General features: G+C 40.4%; 2 protein-coding genes across 3 annotated transcripts in view; both read right to left on the reverse strand.

Annotated features, from left to right (window-relative positions):
- Positions 1–1405: 1405 nt before the first annotated feature.
- On the reverse strand, positions 1406–8447 carry LOC143722472 (GTPase IMAP family member 8). The gene is made up of 5 exons (XM_077213866.1): positions 8390–8447; positions 7535–8230; positions 5795–6502; positions 3206–3946; positions 1406–2609 (listed from the first exon to the last, which is right to left on the reverse strand). The coding sequence occupies exons 1-4, from the start codon at positions 8415–8417 to the stop codon at positions 3207–3209; spliced, it is 2172 nt and encodes a 723-aa protein (XP_077069981.1). The 5' UTR covers positions 8418–8447; the 3' UTR covers positions 1406–2609; position 3206.
- Positions 8448–19733: 11286 nt separating this feature from the next.
- Positions 19734–21718, reverse strand: part of LOC143722665 (uncharacterized) — a 94203-nt gene continuing 92218 nt past the window's right edge. For both annotated transcript variants that reach the window (XM_077214156.1, XM_077214152.1), the window contains exon 11: positions 19734–21346. In XM_077214156.1, coding sequence (XP_077070271.1) covers positions 21170–21346 — 177 coding nt within the window. In that variant the 3' untranslated portion in view covers positions 19734–21169. The remainder of the gene's footprint in view (positions 21347–21718) is intronic.

Below are 21718 nucleotides of genomic sequence, written 5' to 3' on the forward strand. Positions count from 1 at the left end.
GGAGAACCCAGGCTCAGTCGGGGGCCAGTTCTCCTCTGGCGTTTATGAACTAGAGGCCGAATTTACAGTAACTGTAAGATAAAAATGTATATGAATGTCTGGCTAAATAGATGCGTCTTCAGTCTAGTTTTAAACTGGGAGAGAGAGTCTGAGCTACGACCAATATCAGGAAGGCTATTCCAGAGCTTTGGAGCTAAATGTGTAAATGCTCTGCCTCCTTTGGTGGATTTGGATATCCTAGGAATGACCAGAAGCCTCGAATCTAGTGATCTTAAAGAGCGCGATGGATTGTAAGGCGATAGAAGATCCGTTAAATAGACTGGAGCTAAACCATTTAGAGCTTTATAAGTCAAAAGCAATATCTTGTATTTAATACGGAACTTTATAGGTAACCAATGAAGTGATGATAAAATCGGTGTTATATGATCATATTTTCTTGATCTAGTAAGAACTCTAGCGGGTGCATTTTGGACTAACTGTAGCTTGTTTATTGAAGATGCAGGACAACCAGCTAATAAAGCATTACAGTAATCTAGTCTCGAGGTCATGAATGCATGAACTAACTTTTCTGCATCAGAGACTGATAGCATATTACGTAGCTTAGCAATGTTTCTAAGGTGGAAAAAGGCTGTTTTTGTAACATATGAAATATGCTTTTCAAAAGACAGGTTGCGGTCTAGTATAACACCCAGGTCTTTTACTGTAGCGGATAAAGTAACAGGGCATCCTACTATGTTAAAGTCGTGCTGTGAAGGGTTTTGTGGACGGTTTTTAGAACCGATAAGTATTACCTCTGTCTTGTCTGGATTTAATAAAAGAAAATTACGCGTCATCCAATCTTTTATATCATTAACACAATCTGTCAATTTGGATAATTTAGCGTATTCATCTGGCCGTGATGAAATATATATTTGAGTGTCATCAGCATAACAATGGAAACTAATTCCATGTTTCCTTAGAATATTACCAAGTGGCAGCATATATATTGAGAATAATAAAGGGCCTAACACAGATCCCTGCGGCACTCCATAGTTTGCCGAAGTTATAATCGATTTTTCTCCATTTAAGTAGACGAAATGGTAGCGGTCAGATAAGTATGACCTGAACCAGCTTAATGCTTGTCCTTGAACACCAGTGTAATTGTAAAATGTTTTATTTGAAATAACATTCATGTGGATTTATATATGATTTATGGCATCATTAACTGCTAGAAATATTTAAGTTTCTTTACTGGAGGCAGCAGTCAGTATCCTTTATACTCGTATATATCTTGAATTCCATTGCAAATAAAAGAGATTTAGACAAAATGTGTTTCATTCACATTCAGAGCAAATGCCATATTATTTAAAACATACATTTTTTGCAATACACTGACATGAAACAAAGTGAATACTGAGTAAATAAGTAGGCAGAATAATATGCAATTTTATTGAAAGAGAGTACATGAAAGCTGACAATTTTGAAAATGCATAAACAACCACAGAAGTGTGATCTACCAGCCACACATCGATCAAGCAAAGGGCCAAATATTATCAAGTGATAGAAGAACTTACACTAAAGTACTATAGAGTTTGATTAGAAGAACATCATTTGACTTAATAATTTTGAAAGATACAGGAAGCATTTTCTCCACCTAGGACATTGATTTCATGACCACTTAGTGCCGCCAAACATGATTATGGTATTAAACATGCCCTATATCCTCTCAAGGCATTCCCGTCTTAAACAATCCCTCCTAATTCCAGTCCCCTGTAAAAGAAGCCTCAATTAATTATACAGTCTTAGTTGGCCTGAGTAAAGATGAAAACATTAATTATTCATGTGTAATTTCTTTAAACACTGTGTCTGAGTGTGAGGAAGAGAATGGATACATTTTGAAGAGCCAACTCAGCGTAAGACCAACTCCGTCATCTATTGAGGCTTCATTCAGTCTCATTCTGTAACCTCGCTTTGTTCCCCTTACACGACTTCATCCTCTTCCTTGACATTTCTCAGCTTTGCCCTTTTCAGTGTCTCCATTTTTCAAACTTTTCCTTGTCATCGTTTCTGTTACCTCTCTGTTCAGCCTTTAGTATGAGACTATCTCTGTAACCGGTCCTTTTGTTTTATTAGATACATTGTGATTAAAAGAGAATTAGGTCATTCCAAGGCCAGCCTGAATATAGTTACAGTACAGAAAATGCTCCAACTTATGGTCTTTGCTGTGACTAACAGAGTTGTTTACCTAAAAATAAAAAATTCTGGCATTATTTATTAATGTCATATCAAACATCTTTGCTGTTATTTTCTCTTTGGAATACAAAAGGTGAAATAAAATAATTTTAAAAAATGCCATAAAATTAGTCCAGAATTGAGTTGCCAGTGGATGAATAGTCCAGAGAGTTCACAGTCCTTGAGCAAAAAATATACCTCACAGCGAAAATAGCCACTTCAGGGAGTTTAGATGACAAAAGATGAAAACAACTCACACTGACTGTATCTGTACGGGTGAATATGAGTCAAAAACAAACATCCTTTCAATGGTGAATGATGAACTGCAGTATCAAAGCCTTTGGCTGTAAGAGGTGTTGTTGTCTAAAATCTGCCTCATCTGATGACATGCACTTCATCTGCAGAAGCAAGAGCCTCACAGTGATTACAGCATCATTGTTAGAAACAGTAACTTGCATTAGCATTTCTCTTGCCGGGCTTCCCCTTGGATGTTGTTTGTCATTTATTTATTTATTTATTTGGCTGTTTGTTTGTTTGTTTGTTTGTTTGTTTAAAAAAAATATTGTGTTGAGGCATCTCATTTGCATATTCCTCCTGAATGTGTGCCACTTTGCTCAAAGCAATGTGTTGTGCAAATGTATCAAATTTTAATATTCTTGACACCAAGGGGTCCATGCATTATGAGAGTAAAGATATGGCAACGGATTTCCAGATGAATACATTTCCACATTTCTACATTTTTTAAAAACAGAACCTAGTGCCCTCTACATATTTCAGATATATATTGCACGCTTAACAAGTCTTTGTGAAATATAAATCCAAGAAAACAGCACTAAAACATAATATGATACTATACAATATGATTGAAAATTGGAAAAAAATCAAGTATACTTGTTTTAAGGATGTTTTGATATTTCTACTGAAAAACAAAACCATTGATTATGAAAATGATTTCCCAAATTTTTTTTGTAACTTTCCCCTCTCAAATTCACACCTCATATTGCTGTCGTCCACCTCCAAGCTGTCGACTCAAAGAAGACTTCATTTTCTTCACTGTCATCAAATTCATCTTCCTCTCCTTGTCCCTGTATCTTCAGTCTGGTGTTTGCTCTGTCTTCCTCCACCTCCACCTGGACCTGCATGTCCATGTCATCACACCCCCTGTTTGCTGCAATCATCTCCTGTATCTTTTCCAGCAGCTCTCTGACCTGGTGGCTCTCACCCCTGGCCTTATTATTAAAAACATGATACCTGTTTCCACATCTGTCAACAAGCCACTGCAGGGCTGTCCCTTCACATTCAATGTGCTGCTCAATGGCTCTGTCTCCAAGCAGGTCTCCAAAAGTGAACAGAACTATACTGTGATCCCAAACCGTGGAGCCCAAAAGCCTCAAATGGTCCTCCATCGCCTTCCGTTCCTGCTCTTTAAAGGAACAGTCGACGCGAACGACCAAAATGAAAGCTACCGGACCAGAAGGTGATAGAGATAGACTCTGTGTGATTTCATCTATATTCAGTTCAGGAGTTTGTTCTATGGGCAGATGTTTCCACCAGCCAGGGGTGTCTATGATGTTGACCTGCTGTCCTCCAGCCTCTCCATGTCTCTGAACACACCGGGCTGTTCTTCTTGATCCAAACACCTGCTGGCCGAGGATAGTGTTCCCTGTTGAACTCTTCCCAGCTTCTCCATAACCCAGAAGCACAAGACACAATTCTGAGAAATTCTTTCCAATATCTATAAAAGACATGGAAACCAACTGATTACAAATTGATCTTCAATAAAAGCAATAAAATGGTTGGTTGATGTTTTGACGTTTGACCATTCAAGGCTATTTTCTTGCACTAGGAGACATTTTGCTGTGGTGCTCATGTGAGTGATATGGGTGATCTGCAAGATTCAAAAATAATAAAGTAAAAAAAATAATAATTCAAGGACTTTTCTGAATTTTGTTTTGATAAGAAATATTTGCTTGAGGAATATGATTGTAATTTCAAGTGTTATATGATTGTATATTGTTATATGAGGAATATCATTGTAATGTCATGAGTTTTTCCCCAACATGAGCTCTATGCTAATACAAACAAAACTATATACATTACTTAAAGCTCATTATCAAATGTCACATTCTTAATACAAGCACTCAGACTGAAGTCAAAAGCTCTGCAGAATAAATAATGCATCTCGAATGACACAGCGTTTCTTTGATGCACACTGAACTCCGAGCAGACACGGTGGCGCCAAAAACATTCTCATCACAATTAAACATGGTTTTTCAAAGATAAACTGAGACCATAAAAAGGCCACAAAAGAATAAACTCAATTTGCAATTTGAACTCTGTAAACCTCCTCCTCCACAACCACAATATTTTATGTACTGAAATACTTTCATCCTGAGTAGCTCTTATCTTCCTCTGAATCCTCCCTTTGTCTTTTTCAGATGTATTTTGCTGTCAGTTGTGCAGAAAGATGCATGTGCTAGATGTACCTAAAGGTGTGTGTAGAGTTTCGCAAATGCAGTGGAAACATAAACATCAACAATTACTTGTGTTTATGCAATAAAAATGTTTTTAGTATAATTAATTTAGTTGTGAAATTAATAATAAAAGTAGAATTTTTTCCCTTTCATTTAACTTTTCTCCCTTATCTTTTGTTTGTTTGTTTGTTTGTTTGTTTGTATTGTGCAGCACTTTAGGTCAGTTTCTGTTTCTTTTAAATATACTGCTTTAAACTTACATTGACTAGAAGCATACAGTAAAATCAAATGGTCAAAGGTATTCCCTAATCAAAAGTACCTTTATAAAATTTGTTTAACAAATTCCTGATGCGAGATTTTATTTTTATTTGTAAACAATCACAATGTAATAATAACTGTAACTGCAATTTTATTCATTTTCTAATGTTTTTTTCTAAAAAAAAATACCATTTGCTATTTATTAATATTATTGTTATTAGCTAATTATTATATATGTTGGGTTGGGAAAATTGTAATTGTTCTGTATTTTGTGTGGATCCTTTGAATAGTATAACAAAATTCAAAAACTAGATTTTTGTTTTTTATTTAATTACCACTTATTCTGAACAATTAATCTGTACGGAGCCCCTAAAGAGATGTGATGGTGGAAAAAATTTGGGATGGGAGAATTAAAAAAAATATATAATTTTGCGTTCCCTTGCAAATCTTTCGCGTTCTCCAGATAAACTTTGCGTTCCCTCACAAAGATATTTGCGTTCCCACCGGAAAAAGTTTTGCGAGGGAACGCAAAGTTCCTCGGGGGAACGCAAACGATTAAAATTCTCTCAACCCAAATATTTTCACCACCACGTCCCTTTAGGGGCTCCGTACATATGTGCATGTTATTTAAAAAATGTATTTTTTTTCTTTTAATATAAAATATAATTACTTCTTTTTTCCATTGCAATGACTTAGTCTTCATGGGCTATTTGTTGATGATGTATGAGCTATTTTGACTCATTGGATATTGAGCTTTACTCTGAAATGTCACATTACGGAAGTAAAATGGTTTGAGAACTTCATGTTGACTCTAACAACATACATTCAAAAGTGCAAAACCAGTATCTTACCCTTGATTGCAGTCTTCATCTTCCTCACCTGCCTTTGTTTCTTTGCTCGTGCTTTTGCTTTATTTTCTGCTGCTTTCCATTTCTGCTTCACTTCCTTTAGAGTCTTATGGTCAATTTCATAAAAATGGCCCCTATTTTGTGCCACCATCTTTTCTATCTTCTCCAGCATGTTTGTGACCTGACTGCCGTCATCCCAGTTCTGATTGTTGAGGACATGATATCTGTTCCCACATTTCTCAATTAGCCACTGTAGAGCCTCCCCTTCGCTCTCAATGAACTCCTCTACAGTCACGTCCCCCAGACAATCTCCATGGGTGAACAGCACTACGGTATGAGCCCACACTCTCTCTCCAAGAAGCTCCATGTGCTCCGCCACTGATTCCTTCTCTTCTGGTGTGAATGACATGTCTACACGTAGGGTCAGCAGAAGCACGTGTGGTCCTGGTGGACATAGAGACACACTGAATAAAAGTTCCTCTTTTTCCAGTTCAGGAGTGTCAATCACAGAGAGAGACTTCCACCATCCTGGGGTGTCCACTATAGTCACATTTCTCCCGTTCACATCACCTTGTCTTCTTGCACAAGTGGCCGTTCTCTTAGAGATGAACGACGCCATACTCAAAATGGTGTTTCCAGCTGAACTCTTTCCAGCTCTTCGGAAACCTAACACTATCATTCTCATCTTAGAAATGTGGACGTGCTTGTGACCTGGTTAAAAAACAAGATCATTTAACCACAAATATCAACATTTTCTGTGTAAAATGAGATTAAAGGGATAGTTCACCCAAAATTATAAATCTGTTATCATTCTTTACTCACCCCATGTCATTCCAAACCCAAAAGAAAGACAAACGGAGAATTTTACCATTCACTGTAGCTCTCAAATAAAATATGGTGTCATTAGACAAGTAGCATCAAAAGATGTCAATAGAAGTGAGAATAAAAAGATATTAATCTTTATTTATTTTTTTGTATCGCATAATATATGCAGAATTTGAAAACTACACACAAAGTTTGAGTACTGTAATTATTTGAATCATTTGACTTCAGACACACAAATCACAATTTTTGAGCTTGACGGGCCCAGGTCTCATGCACTTTCATTAAATGGGGGGAAAAGCAAACAGGATACTCTTTAAAATGTATCCTTTTCTGTTGCATGGTGGGGGAAAAAATCACTCAGATTTGGTACAACATGAGGATGAGTAAATAATGACAGAATTCTAATTTATGAAAGAATTTTCCCTTTAAAAATGGTCCTAATTCATTAAACATTTTAACTGCTTATTTTCTAACTTAAAAAGAAATGTTAAGAATATTTTGTATTGCCAAAAACATTTCTTAATACAAAGATGTTCTTAAGGAAAATTTGAGAACTTCTTGAGAATTTTCAAGAATTGCATAACATTCTGTCATTATTTACTCACAAAAAGTATTCTTGTCACTTCATAACATTACATTTGAACCACTGTAGTCACATGGACTATTTTAACTATGTCTTTACTACCTTTCTGTGCCTTGAAAGTTGCAATGATGTTGCTGTCTATTGAGGGATCAGAAAGCTCTCGGATTTCATTAAAAATTTCTCAATTTGTGTTCCGAAAATGAACTTACAGGTCTTACGGGTTTGGATCGACATAAGGGGTGAGTAATTAATGACAGAACTTTCATTTTTGGGTGAACTAACCTTTTAAGAAATGTTTTAACTTTCTTTTTGAGAATCTGGCCCCTGGTTCTTACCCTGCCGTACAAGTGGAGTCCCCCATTGTTCTTGTACCATCTTCCTCCTCTGGTTTGCTCTCATGTATCTCTTCGTCATCATTCCTTCTACCTCATGCAACCTTTCCATTTCAAAATGGCAGCTGCCGTTTCCCACGACCATCGTGTCTATTTTCTGCAGAAGCCCTGTAAGCTGCGTGCCAGTAGCTCTCTCAGTGTTAAGAACATGATATCTGTGTCCACATTTCTCCACTAGCCAGAGCAGAAGAGACTCCCCTTCACTTCCAATGTGCTTTCCTAAAGCTTGTTCCTGTAGCTGGTCTCTATACGTGAACACAACTATAGTGTGATTCCAGACTCTCTCGCTCACAAGCTCCAGGTGTTCCTGTGCTGACCTTCTGTGCTTTTCTTTGAATAAAGCGTCGACACGTATGACCAGCAGAACCGCATGGGGCCCAGGAGGACAATGAGCCACGCTAAGCACAATCTCTTGTTTCTGAAATTCAGGGGTTTCTTTTACAAGGTAGTTCTTCCACCAGCCTGGCGTATCAACTACAATGACCTGCCTTCCGGCAAAATCTCCATGCATCTTCACACACTGGGCCGTTCTCCTTAGATGAGGCTCTGCATGACCTGTTATTAGGTTTGCCAAAGAGGTTTTCCCTGCTGCTCTGTTTCCCAATAGCACAATCCTCAAATCAAAGAGAAACTGGACTCCTGCCAATAAGAGACAATGCCTTCCTAATATCAAAAACATGATTTCTTGTTCCCTGCTGTCTATGGATCTAGAGATCGATTGTACTTAGATTTGAACCTTTCTTAAATATGAAATCAGAACAGCACCAAGAATTTAAATATGTGAATCAGGGAACTTACCAAAGTCACTTGCTTCAGATGTAGCCATTGCTGCACTTTCTTATTCATTACCCTCCCTAAAATAATTAGAAATAATGTCACTTTTGGTTTGAATTAGTTACCGCACCATTTAAATCATACAAGAAGGTTAATAAAATGACTTCTGTCTTCTACTCTGTATTAATGTGTTTTTGTGGCACCAAGATCAAGCTAATGGATTATGCTTTTAAAATGACAAGATTACCACTTCATACATTTACAACACTTTTCAACAAGCTTTTAGAAGCCATTAGCTATCTGTGAAAAAAGTGAATAAGTGAGGGGAAAGGAAAATGGGTTTTACCTTTGTTCTCATCACAGTAGAAGAGCTGACAGTAAAATGAAGAATATTATTCTTGTGTGCACAACAAATATGAACAAAACTGGTTAGTCTGGCTGAACAAGTGACTCAAGACTTTTATAGATTCTTATCAGAAGGGGCTGTCTCCATTACATTACATTTAATAAAGCCCATTGTACACATCCATCCTGCCTATTGTAATGAATTTGTGATCACAATGGCCACAGCATGTATTAGTGAAATATTTTGATTATTTGATTAGTGACATGGAAATAGAGTAGAAACTTAAATTAATATTATTAATTTCAACGTGTCTTTTTGTTTTACATTTTGAGCCCCTAGATTTTCAATTAAATATGAAATTGAAATATCTAGTGTTGAAAACCTGGGATTCAAAATGTTTTGTGAAAGGATTTTGAAAACATTTGAAATTATTTTAAAGATACATTAATACAATGAATATAAAATCACATATTTATGTATTATGCTCATTTAGATGGATCCATTGTAATGAATTGCTGATGGCTAAACGTACAGTACAGTATGTACAGTGTGAACAGTGGGGTGCAAAAGTCTGAGTGAATAATTTTGATAATTTGATTAGTGACATGGAAATAAAGTAAAATCTTAAATGTATCTTATTTATTTCCTGAAATGTATCTTATATAAGTGTATTTTTGTTTTTCATCAAAAACAAACAAAAAAATTCATCAAAACATCATTGTACATTTTATATCTGGTGTCACCACCACAGGATTGGGAATTTTAAAAAGAAGATATTTAAAGTTATTGTACACATTTTAAAGAAATGAATATATTAATACAATGAATATATTTTCATATATGATAATGTGTATTATAAAATCACACACACGCCACTTTTATTAGGTACACCTTGTTAGTACCAGGTTAGAACCACTTTTGCCTTCAGAACTACCTTAATGCTTCCTGGCATAGATTTAACAAGGTGCTAAAAACATTCATAATAGATTTTAGTCCATATTGACATGATAGCATCACGCAGTTGCTGCGTATTTGTCGGCTGCACATCCATGATGTGAATCTCCCGTTCCACCACATCCCAAAGGTGCTCTATTGGATTGAGATCTGTTGACTGTGGAGGCCATTAAAGTAAAGTGAACTCATTGTCATGTTCAAGAAACCAGTTTGAGATGATTTGAGCTTTGTGACATGGCAGGTTATTCTGCTGGAAGTAGCCATCGGAAGATGGGTATGGTCACTGTGGTCATATAGGGATAGAAATGGACAGCAACAATACTCAGGTAGGCTGTGGCGTTTAAACGATGCTCAATATACTAAGGGGCCCAAAGTGCGCCAAAAAATACCCCCACACCATTAAACCACCAGCCTGAACAGTTGATACAAGGCAAGATGGATCCATGCTTTCATGTTGTTTACACCAAATTCTGACCCCATCTGAATGTCGCGGCAGAAATCAAGACTTAACAGACCAGGCAATGTTTTTCCAATCTTCTACTGTCCAATTTCTGTGGGCCTGTGTGAATAACCTCAGTTACCTGTTCTTAGCTGACAGTGGCACTGATGTGTTTTCTGCTGCTGTTGCCCACATGCTTCAAGGCTCGATGTGTTGTGCGTTCTGAGATGCTCTTCTGCAGACCTCGGTTGAAATGAGTTATGATGGTCATTTGAGATTCTGTTGTCTTTCCATGCCATTCTCCTCTGACCTCTGGCATCAACAAAGCATTTTTGCCCACAGAACTGCCGCTCACTGGATATTTTCTCTTTTTCGGACCATTCTCTGTAAACCCTAGATATGGTTGTGCGTTAAAATCCCAGTAGATCAGCAGTTTCTGAAATACTCAGGCCAGCTTATCTGGCACCAACACCATGCCATGTTCAAAGTGACTTAAATCACCTTTCTTCCCCATTCTTCCCCATTCATGCCTATATGCATAGAGTTGCTGTGATGTGGTTGATTGATTATTAGGTATTTGTGTAAACACTTAAGAACAAAAAGGGCTGTGCCAAAAATGGCTACATGGTCATTTAATGGTCTTAACCATTTTCATGAGTAGTGTCTCCCAGTTTGTCCCAGTAAATGTCTCCCAGTTTGTTTGAGTTTAATGTGAGACCAAATATTCACTATAGGGTTCAAATCTGGACTCTGACCAGTGACCAGTCCAAAACATGAGCCTGATGTACTTGTTCTCAAGGCACTTGGTTGTCTTTCCAATTTCCCATATTCTGCCCAAAACTTGATTGTTTTTCTGACAGCATTTGTGCATTTGTTTAAATATTTGCCAATTTCCTGACCAATAATTTGTGGTTAAGACAAAGCTTAGCGTTTAGCCATTTTGGGCTTGGCCTTTTTTTTTCTTTTTTTTTTTTGCCTTGGAGTGTATATGTTAAATAAAATGCTGTTTACACCATGAAACTGCAAATAAATGAAATATTGCAAGGATTGTCTGCACACTTACATGTGCCAGTGCTCAAACAAGTGTCCTCAAGTGAAAAAGGAGTTTTACACTCTTCCTTGACATAGATCAAAAAAGATGAATAGATATGTTAGACAGAAAAGAGAATAGGAGAAATGAGGTTGTGCAAGGGATAACTCATAGACAGTGTCAGAGAGTGCTTGTCTTGTTTTGATGTACAATACCGACGTCTGAGATCGGTCAGGGAAAGATATGGCCGTATCAGATTTCACAGAACTAGAGGGCCAATGCAGAAATTGCTTTTAACCTTGAAAAGACAGACCTTGAGAGAGAAAGAGAGAATTATAGTGCAAAGGCACCGTACAATGCATCCTTTGACAGCACTCTGGATAAAAAAGGCTTTAAAATGTCGCAAAAATGAGAAAGCTTCGTGCCGATTCACAACACTATTCTTTTGCAGACTTCGCCCGTCAACTTTTTATGTAAATATGAGTTTGATCAAAATTTCCTCTCAAATTATAGATGATTTATATGCTCTCAGAGGTCCCCTTCAGTCTATAAATCTAATTAGCACTTCTGCACCCTCAGCCACACAGGACAGACGTTTAGTTTGAAACAGAAGATTTGAGCCTTTGTTTTTCAGTCAGTACAAGCCATTAAAGTTGCATTTAGCTCATACATCATTATCACTGTTATCTCATCTCTCAGTGGAGGATTACTTCTAGTAAAACATGACAAGTGAAGGTTAAGAACACAATAACAGAGATTAGAATCGTTCCATATCTCTGAGGAAATTGTCGGCTTAAACATAGCTAACTTGCTGTTTATATGCCTGTGTATCAGGTAATTGGAAAGTTCTGCTCAGCTGGAACCTGCGCCGCCTCCAGTGATGTTGGTCACACTCTTTCCTCTCTTGTTCTGTAAGGAAATAAAGCCTCTGTGGGTGTGCAGCCAGATCCCCGATAAGGAGAATGTAAGGAGGGCTAGTGATGGTACTCGGATTATACTTCCAAAATCCCTTCATCTAGATTTATCTGAGGACAAACTGCCTAAAAAACTTCTGCAAAGCCTGGCATATTTTTCGTTCAAGTTCTTAGGATTGGAATATGCCAAAGGCTAATCTGTGCCAGGATCTCTTTGCTGCAAGATTATTTTCCCACACTGATGAATGTGAATTATTCAAAGAGATTAGGCAAATTATTTGGGAGGGAGACTAGTTGACATGCACTTTAAATTCAGCTGTTTTTAATCTGAATATAATTGATTAGTCGCTTTAGTTTGAAGAGGTTTTGGCGTGCCGTAAGTTTATTTAACTTCACTTCTTAGTGTGATTTTCCAGCCACCGTTCCCATCGGATTGCTGAATTGAACTGAAGAAGAGCTGATCTAAATTAACCATCAACTGCCAGTTATAAAAGCCTGTTCTCTTGCAAACAAAAGCAGTTTTTTGTAAATTTAAAAACTTGAGGCAATGAATAAGCAACAGCAAAATAATAATTTGATTGTGGATACTGAAGAGTGAAAATCTGTTTGCAACAAAACAAAGAATCTCTCTCAACAGTTTTTGCTTAACAAGAGTACCATCATTAATTAGATTTTTGCTCCCTCCCTTCAAACCCATTCTCATGCCTTCCAGGAGCAAAGACGAAGCTATTGCTGTTTTTGATAGAGCGCTTCTGTAATTAAAAAATAATGCTTACATCTGCTGCTTCAACTTAAAATAGAAGATATCACTAAGAATAAAATATTTAAGGTCCATACAGTAACATCTTACACAGCTATTCCTCTTAGCAAAAACATTAATTAGAGAGTTCTATAGAGAAGCTTTATGAAGTACTTTTGCGCTTTAATGCAGTTCTGCTTTTAACAAATGAGCTGCACATTCATTTAGTTCCAGAAAAAACTGTAATTAGCATATGAGGCTGTGCAGTCAGTAAACCCAGTACGCCATAACAGAGTTTCTGACACATACCCAAAAATATCTCCTATTCCAGCCGAGCTCTCATTACTCACTGGAGTTGTTATTAATGTGCTTCAGCCTTTCTACTCAATCCTCCACATAACCCGCGGCTGTAGAGTGATGGTGACGAGTAACAGGGAAAACTACACATGCACTTTCCATGAATAGGATACAAAATATATTTTTTTTTTCTCAACAAATGGTACTTAAAGGGACAGTTCACCTAAAAATTCAAACTCTGTCATGATGACCCAAACCCAGTTGTTCCAAAATTGTATGACATTCTTCTGTGGAACACAAACAAAGATATTTTGTAGATTTTTGAAGAGTATATTAAGTTCTCTTACGAGAGTATCTCTCGTACTGCGTAATATCTCACGCTATGGGGAAAACCTCTTTTCCACAAGATATTGAAGCCAAAAATTATCCTTAATTTTGAATTAATGTAAAACACTGTGCGGGAGCATGCAGACATAGGCAAGACGGCTCGCGCGCCTATTGGCTGCCCTGTGGCAACAGCAGCAGCCTATCCAGAGAGGCCCTGCGTGACGTGATAACCAATGGGGGCGCTTCGCGCCCATTTCGTCACTTCCCGCCAGAATAGGCGTGGCCTTGGCCTATAAATACGCTCGACAGGCTGATACAAACTGATTTTCATCTCTTCAGCGAAGCACTACTGCATCGCTGGATCCGGAGTGAGAAGCCGCGCCGTCTGATAGTAAGTCTTCTGCGGGACGAGCCTTCGAGCCTGAAGCCGCTGGCCTTCACCTCGCCGCCTTCAGCCGCCGTACCTGCTACGCTTTCCGGCGTTAATATCCTTTTTCACTGCTAAGAGTGTGTGTTCGCCGCTGCGACTCACACTCTCCCTCTGTCTCTGTGTTCTAATGGTGCGTTCACACCGGACGCGAATAGCGCGTCAGGCGCGAGTGATTTCAATGTTAAGTCAATGCAAAGACGCGTTACGCGCGTAAAAAATTCCTGCGGCGCGAATGAGGCGTAGAGCGCGGCGCGGTAGACGCGAATTCGCCTCATTCGCGCATCAAGTCCGCGCGAATGGCGCGAATTAAACGTCTGGCGCGTTAAGCCCGTTAGGCGCGAATTATTTAGTTAGTGCTATTTGTGCTTTCACGCGTTTGACGCGAATTCGCGTCTGCTGCCCGAGTTGAAAAATCTGAACTTCTGCGTCAATTCGGCCCGCGTTAACCAATCAGGAGCCTAGCTGCTTGCTGCTGTCACGTGGTGAAGTACCTGGATGCTTCCAAAAATTATTTTGTAATATAACTGTGGTTCTAATGCACAACAAAGCAAATATTTTATCACATAAAACTTGGTTTCAATATATGAGACATTCATTTTGTATTGAATGCTATTTATTACATATCTAGATTATATGAAATATTATTATAATGTAAAGACGTATCTGGACAGTGTTGTGTGAGAGAGAGAGAAAAATCACAGGACAGATTAATCACTTTTGGAGGCTGGCTCCATTTATCATCAAAACAAAAATAAATGACAGATTAGGTGGATGAGGGCGAGGGTGATCCTCGCTCCAATGCGGGACAACAGGTCATCAAGCTGGGCGCGGGACAGGCGGAAGTACCGCTGAAAGCCGCCGTCATCCAGGCGCAGCTCCTGGAGCGAGCCAATGGTGAAACTCGCCACACTGGGTTCGCCTTCGAAGGGTCTGGTGGACACAAATACGGCGACGATTAACCCTACGCCGCCGTTCTGCTCTCCAGAGCAAATACAGAGCGGTGACTCTCTCGATGAATGCTCGATCAACATTAAAAAGATGGCCGCCAACGGGTTTCGATTCTGACGCGCGTAAATTTTGCTTCAAACTTTTGTTTTTACGCGCGTCAGTTTCACTCTTGACACGCGAATTAACACAAAGTGGTCAAGCGTCAAACTATACGCGGTAGACGCGAATTTGACGCGCTATTCGCGTCCGGTGTGAACGCACACTAAAAGAGCTAGCGTCTTTTTAAAGATGCAAAGATCCTGGGGCTCGTCGCTGAGCCACACTCAGCGACGGGGACCGTCACGTCATCTGCGTTTCCTGCCTGGGTGAGGATCATGCGGCTCTCGCTCTCGTCGACGGCGGATGCCCTCACTGTGAGCTGATGCCTATTGTGACTCTGAGGACTCGCCTGGCATCCTTCTCAGAGCCTGCACTTCAGCCCGCTGTAGCGCCGTGCCGTAAAAAGCGCCGTGCTCGGCACGCTCCCGAGCCTTCTCCTGCCCGCCAAAGCTCGCCCGCCAGCTTCGCCAGCATCGCTCGAGTCGGTCACCGACGGACAGCGGTCGCCGTCTGCCACCGCTTCCGCCATTGAGATCGACGAAACAGCCGAGGCCTGTTCTATCCTGACGTCGGACAGTGAGGATTGGGCGAGCTCCAGGAGGACAGATTCCAGGAGGTTCAAAAGACATCGCAGGCTACGAAGCACTTCCTCCCGAAGCGCTCTAGCTCCGCAGCAGGTCGCTCGAAACAGCTGTCTGCCCGGAGCTGCCACAGCCACAGCCTGCACCACCCGCCGCCGCTTCTCAGCGCCGCCAGGCCCGAGAACAGAGACCGCGATCTCGCTCTGCTGGACGCCGCCCCCCCTCAGCGCAGGCCCCGGCCGAGGATCGAGATCAAGCCCGAGGTCTCAAAGCCTTCCTAGCCATCCTAGGAAAGCGATGGTGTTCAAATCTCGCTGCGGCCGGATTTTCACCGAAATATTTCGCTCGTCCAGTTCCATGCTATGTGACTGTTCCAGCTAATTTAGCAGTCAACAAGCCGGTTCATTTGCCCGCTTGCCTGAACACAAAAGCCGTTTTTACGGCTACCCAGATAAATCCAATAAAAAGTGTATTTTTCTGGTGTCCCGGCCAAGGCCGATGGTGTTATGAGTGTTGTAAGAATGCCCACGTCTCAGTGCCCATTCCCACACACAGACACAGCCCGCCACAGTTCAGGGCTAGCACAAATAAAATCGACTAATGTCGATTGTGCAAACGTAGTGAATGTGCCCACGACACAGTGCCCACAAACACTACACAATGCGTGTCCCACGGTAAAAACAAATCCCACATTCAGTCAGCGCAAGCCGACTGTGTTTTCAGTGCAGTGAATTTGCCCGCTGTCCCATGCCCACATTCTCTCACAGACACGCTAAACCCGAAGGGGTTTGTCCCGCTCTCTCTCTCTCCACAATCTGTCATAGAGAAATCGAGCGCGACCAGGCTGCCCGCTGTTATCGGCGCGCCCACCGCCTCGCACACTTTAAACACAGTGTTTATGTCTCAGCACACCGAAGCTCTGCAGCCGCCGCTGTGCCGCGGCCAGAGCCCGGATCTCATTCCACCTCTAGCTATTCACGCAAATGCGTGGGCAAAGCTTCCCGGGGTATCAGAATGGGTGTTGAACACTATAAAAAGAGGCTATTCGCTACAGTTCGCTCGACGTCCCTGCGTTACACGGCGCATGTCGAAACCACGGTAAACAACAAAGTATCTCATCTTCTTCGAGCCGAAATAGCGAAACTACTGAGCAAAGGGGCCATAGAACCTTTATCTCAGGCTCAGAGCGAAGGGGGGCTATATAGTAGATATTTTCTGTTACCGAAAAATACGGGGGTCTCAGACCTATTCTAGATCTGCGGCAGTTGAACAAAGCGCTTTTGCCGGTTCAAAATGCTGACAACCAGGAAAATCCTTGCGCAAGTTCGCCAGGGAGACTGGTTCATGTCAATAGATCTGCCGAAGTCCCTCCCTCGAGCCTCGCCTTCACCGCCCCCCCCTCACCGACGCGCAGCCGCCAGCCATGGCCCGCTCTGGCCCAGCGTCCGATGATGAGGCGGAAGCGCCCGCCACGGGAGACAGTTGTTCCATCCTGGCTTCTGACAGTGAGGAATGGTCGAGTTCTCAGCACTCCGGCGCCTCCTCGATCCAGGAATCCGGCAGGACCCGCGCCGGAGTGGACGCTGAGCTGATGCGTCTCCTTTCACAGGCCATTGACCGCCTCGGGCTCGAGTTGTCGCCGCCTAAGGAGCCCGCGCACAACAGACTCGACGGCTGTTTTCTTCAGAGTCACCGCCGTCAAGCGCCCGCTGCCAGGTCTGCACCGTTCCTCCCAGACCTGCACACTGAGCTTTCAAAATTGTGGAACACACCATTCTCCGCGAGGCTCCAATCCTCTGTCTCCGCATCGCTCTCCCAAGTGGACGGCGCCGCCGATAAAGGATACAGCTCAATCCCTAAGGTTGAGGAAGCGGTTGCTGCACATCTTTGCCCGTCCTCCGCGAGATGGTGCTCAAAGTCTGCATTGCCGTCTAAAGCCTGCCGGACCACATCTACTCTTGTCGGTCGCGCCTACACCGCCGCCGGACAAGCAGCTTCCGCCCTGCACTCCATGGCTGTATTACAGATCCTGCAAGCCGATCTCCTCCGTGAATGGGACGAGAAAGGCCCGGATCCAGCTGCTGTAACGGACCCGAGGAGCACGACGGATCTCTCCCTTCGCGCAACCAAGGCTGCAGCTCAAGCCCTAGGACGATGCATGGCCTCGCTGACTGTCACTGAAAGACACCTATGGTTGACGCTGGCTGACATGAGAGAGTCTGAGCGGTCGATGAAAACCAGAGAATCAGCCTACGAACCCTGCTTATATACGTTAAAGCCACGCCCATATTGGCGGGCTCTGACGCTGTGGATGAGGGATGTACCCTCATTGGATGTGACGTCACGTCGGGTTCAGCTATAGGCTGCTGCAGTTCCCGCAGGGCAGCCTATGAGCATGCTAGACAGCCTGCTCTAGGTCTGCTAGCTGCTGCACTGCGTTGACAATGGATACAAAAATTAAGGATAATTTTTTGGCTTCAATATCTCGAAAAGATGAATCTTTCTCGTAGTGTAAGCTATACTTACGCAATACTCGTTCCCTCTTCTAGAGAGAACCGAGGTTACGTTAGGTAACCGAGTACCTTTTCCCCATAGCGTAAGATATTACGCAGTACTCGTTCCCTCACTAGAGAGAACCGAGGTTACGTTAGTAACCAAGTACGTTTTTTGTCCATGGGCAACAAAACGGTATGCTTACACTTTTTTTTTTTATATCCTCTTTTTATTTTTTTATCCTCTTTTAAATTTTATTTGAGATGATCGGTTCTATTTTGTATTCATTTATATTTCAGATTTATAAATCAGATTTTACCAAATTTTGGCATTTTTGAGACCAGATTTTTGTGAAAACTATACTAGAATGGGTAACAGCTGCAAATTTCAACAAAATGAAGATGCCATACATTTCCCATACGATATAATATTAATATTCCCTTAAAGTGACTTTTCTGTATCAACTAAACTAGCTTTTCATGCTAGGTAAATTTGATGTGAAATAATACATTATCAGACTAACAGGTCAGAGAATAAAAACCTGGGTTTTGTGCCTCTACTGCTTTTATAAGTGGCCTGAGCTTAGATGAAAAATTTTAATAGTAGTTCTGCCATTGACACTTTCCAGCCTTATTTCATAATGCAATTTAACATGTTCTCAATGTTCTTCCTCACACTGCTCTCCCCGGTGGAAAGCGCTTTTCCATCTTAAGTGCCTTTCCATTATTCTAAAAGCCCAATTGTAAAATCGACCCATCAATGAATGAGGGGACGAGTCAACAAAACAAGAGAACTCAGGGGAACATATCACCCATAAGGCATAGCATTCCTTTAAAAAAACATACTATTGACAGGAAAGCTGCTGGAAAGTGAGACTTAATTTGTTCAGTGATAATACAGACATACATAACAGCTGGTTTTGTCTGGTTCAAGTATGCACCACTTACATTCCACATAGTGTCATGGTCCAAAAGTGATGATTCTTATGACAATTTAAGCTTTATATTGCCAAATCCAAAGGGTAAATGGAGCCTTTATAATTGAAATCATGACCAGCACAAGCCTTGAACCTCACGAAGACTCTTCACTCTAAATGTATCATGGAGACTGACCTGATACTGTAAGTGCAGAAACAGTAATTCCAGCTGTGAGTTAGCTATACTATTCAGGTGACCAATTTATTATCGATCTTTCCATTTAGCTGTTGTTATCTGGTGAAGCTTCCTATCACTGCCTTCATTGTGTAAGAATAATGTAAAAAGGAGGTTTCATCCCTTTTGCAGCCCCCACACAATTATTTGTCTTTCAGGAATTATTTAACATGCCACTGATTTATCAGTACACATATATCTCAACCTTGACAGGCTTTAGCATAAACGTTTTTCATTCATACAGTCATTCTGCTTTCTGTCATTTCCCTTCCCTTCATGAATTATTAATACACGCTCTGTCTGTGTAAAATGTCCTTCAAAGGACATGTGTTAATAACTAATTGAGGTATATTCAAAAATCCAGTGGGCTTAAAAAACAAAGTAATTTTTAAGTTTTTTTTAAATAAAAAAATACTTTTATTTAACAAGGATGCATTAAATTGATCAAAGGAAACAGTAAACTTTTACAAAAAAAATGCTATTTCAAATAAGTTTGTTTGAATAATGGATCACTGTTTCTACCAAAATGTTAAGCAGCCCAACTGCTTTCATCATTGATGTAAGAAATTTTGACAATCATGTCGACACGTGATGAAATCATGTGACACTGAAGACTGGAGTAGGCTATGCCTGCTGAAATTCAGTTTGTTTTAATTACATTTTAAAATACATAAATTGGAATAATATTTCACAACATTATTTTCATTGTATTATTGATCAAATAAACGCATCCTTGATAGACAAATGAGACACTCTTTTAAACACAAACAAACGAACGAAGGCATGCACGCACGCACACACACACAAAATGATAACGACCCAAAAGTTTTGAAAGGTGAAGTATGTATAAGAGGGATTATACTAATTTTTTATTGGCGTATGTCAGTTACAAGAAAGAAAAATGGTCAAAATATAATTATATTTCATCCAAGCTCGCCATCTTTGAGAAGCTAAAAGTCCACAAGCTTGATTAAAACTTGAGAATTTCAATTAAGGCTATGAATTGGCAGGCCTCGTGGGATAAGATTATGAGATTTGCTTAGAATTCACAACATTAAACCAGATGTCTTGTTTGAACTGAGGAGGCTTATTGTAGCATCTTGAAATATTTGATGTGAAAAAACTGCGGTAGTTCATAAGAATGGTTCTCTGTACAGACTGGACGACAGACAGAGAGCATCGGAAAAGACAAAAACAAACAAACATCAAGGATCATTATAATAATGTATTGTTATTGTGGCATTATTACACCACATTTCTTGGGTCTGCATCAAGATAAACAAAAACTATTTTCCCACATCCATTACCAGAATGATCCTTAGGTTTATTATTAGGTGAAGTACATTAACAAACACTCAAGTATGTTGAGAGATGAAATGTCTTCTAGCTAGAGGGTTCATTGTGCAGATTCTTGTCTGGCTGATTACATTCTCACAAGACTTCAAAAAATAATGAAATCAGAACGAGACAACAATGATTTCACACTATCATCATCATCATCATCATCATCATCATCATCATCATCATCATCATCATCATCATCATCATCATCATCATCATCCTTCCAAGGAAACATAAGCATGTATATGGGCATTTAGCTGTTTGTTTTTAAAATACTTCAGTCCCTTAAGACATTTCTCATTCCATACAACTACAAAACAAAGATAAAATAAAATGAAATAAATGTGGATATATGTTGTATGGAATTAGAAATGCCTTTATTTATATTTTGACATGTAGGTCTTCTAAAACAGTAGAAAAAAATTAACTAAGAAACGCCAACTTGATCAATGTCCAGATCAATGTGACAGATATCGTGATCGTTCGCATTCTCAGCATGCAAAAAAACAAGGCAAACAGAAAATACACCCCCGCTTCAGTCGGAAAAAACTTCAGATCTCGAAAAGAAAGGAAGAAAAGGTGGAGAGAAATTAGGAGGGAGGGAGAGGGTAGAGAAAACTGTGTGAAGATGCAGCCATCTGCTTTCAGTTTTAATATAGTGACTGGACGAGGCCATAGCAGACAATTAGAATAAACAAGATTGAAAAGAGCCCAGTCAGTGATCCATGGCATCTTCTTCTTCATCACTGCTTTGAATAAAATCATCCTCAATGTCCTCTAGAGAAGGTCCAGCTTCATCATCATCATCTTCATCGCCTCCACCCAGCTCTGCTAACAGCTGCTCCGTATGCTCAAACATGGGTGCGTCCTCACAGCGCAGCTTCACATAGAGCTACAGTTTCGAGAGAGAGACAAAAACAGATCTCATGATTATTATCAGAGGAATAGTGGCAGTGTTTCTTCAGAGAGAAAAGAGAAATCTCAGCTTTGACTTTTTGCAGTGTGAACTAAATCAAAACTCTCCTCTGTGCCTCTTCTATATATTCCTCTTTTCTCCATCTTTCAAGGACTCTCTCTCTCTTTCTCCCTCCATCTTTCTTCAAGAAGGTCCAGTGCCAGCGAAGTCAGCTGGCAAATTCAACAAATTAGTGACTCCTTTCCAAGCTCAAACGAAGCAAGCTCTGCATCAGTGGGAAATTGTTCAGCAAGTGACAGAGTGCTTGCCAGGAGAGGAAGAGAATTCAATCCCCCCACTGTCTCAACT

This window comes from Siphateles boraxobius, unplaced genomic scaffold, assembly GCF_051911475.1.
Source record: "Siphateles boraxobius isolate OS27281-9 unplaced genomic scaffold, OSU_SipBor_1 12, whole genome shotgun sequence".
Lineage (NCBI taxonomy): Eukaryota > Metazoa > Chordata > Actinopteri > Cypriniformes > Leuciscidae > Siphateles > Siphateles boraxobius.

What these genes read in the sequence shown, in the direction of transcription:
- LOC143722472 (XM_077213866.1), bottom strand. Translation starts at nt 8,417, where the DNA reads ATGGCTACATCTGAAGCAAGTGACTTTG. An exon ending in GACTCCACTTGTACGGCAGG is followed by an intron (nt 6,503 to 7,534) that starts GTAAGAACCAGG and finishes TTTTTTAACCAG; the next exon opens with GTCACAAGCACGTCCACATT. An exon ending in GATGAAGACTGCAATCAAGG is followed by an intron (nt 3,947 to 5,794) that starts GTAAGATACTGG and finishes TGTCTTTTATAG; the next exon opens with ATATTGGAAAGAATTTCTCA.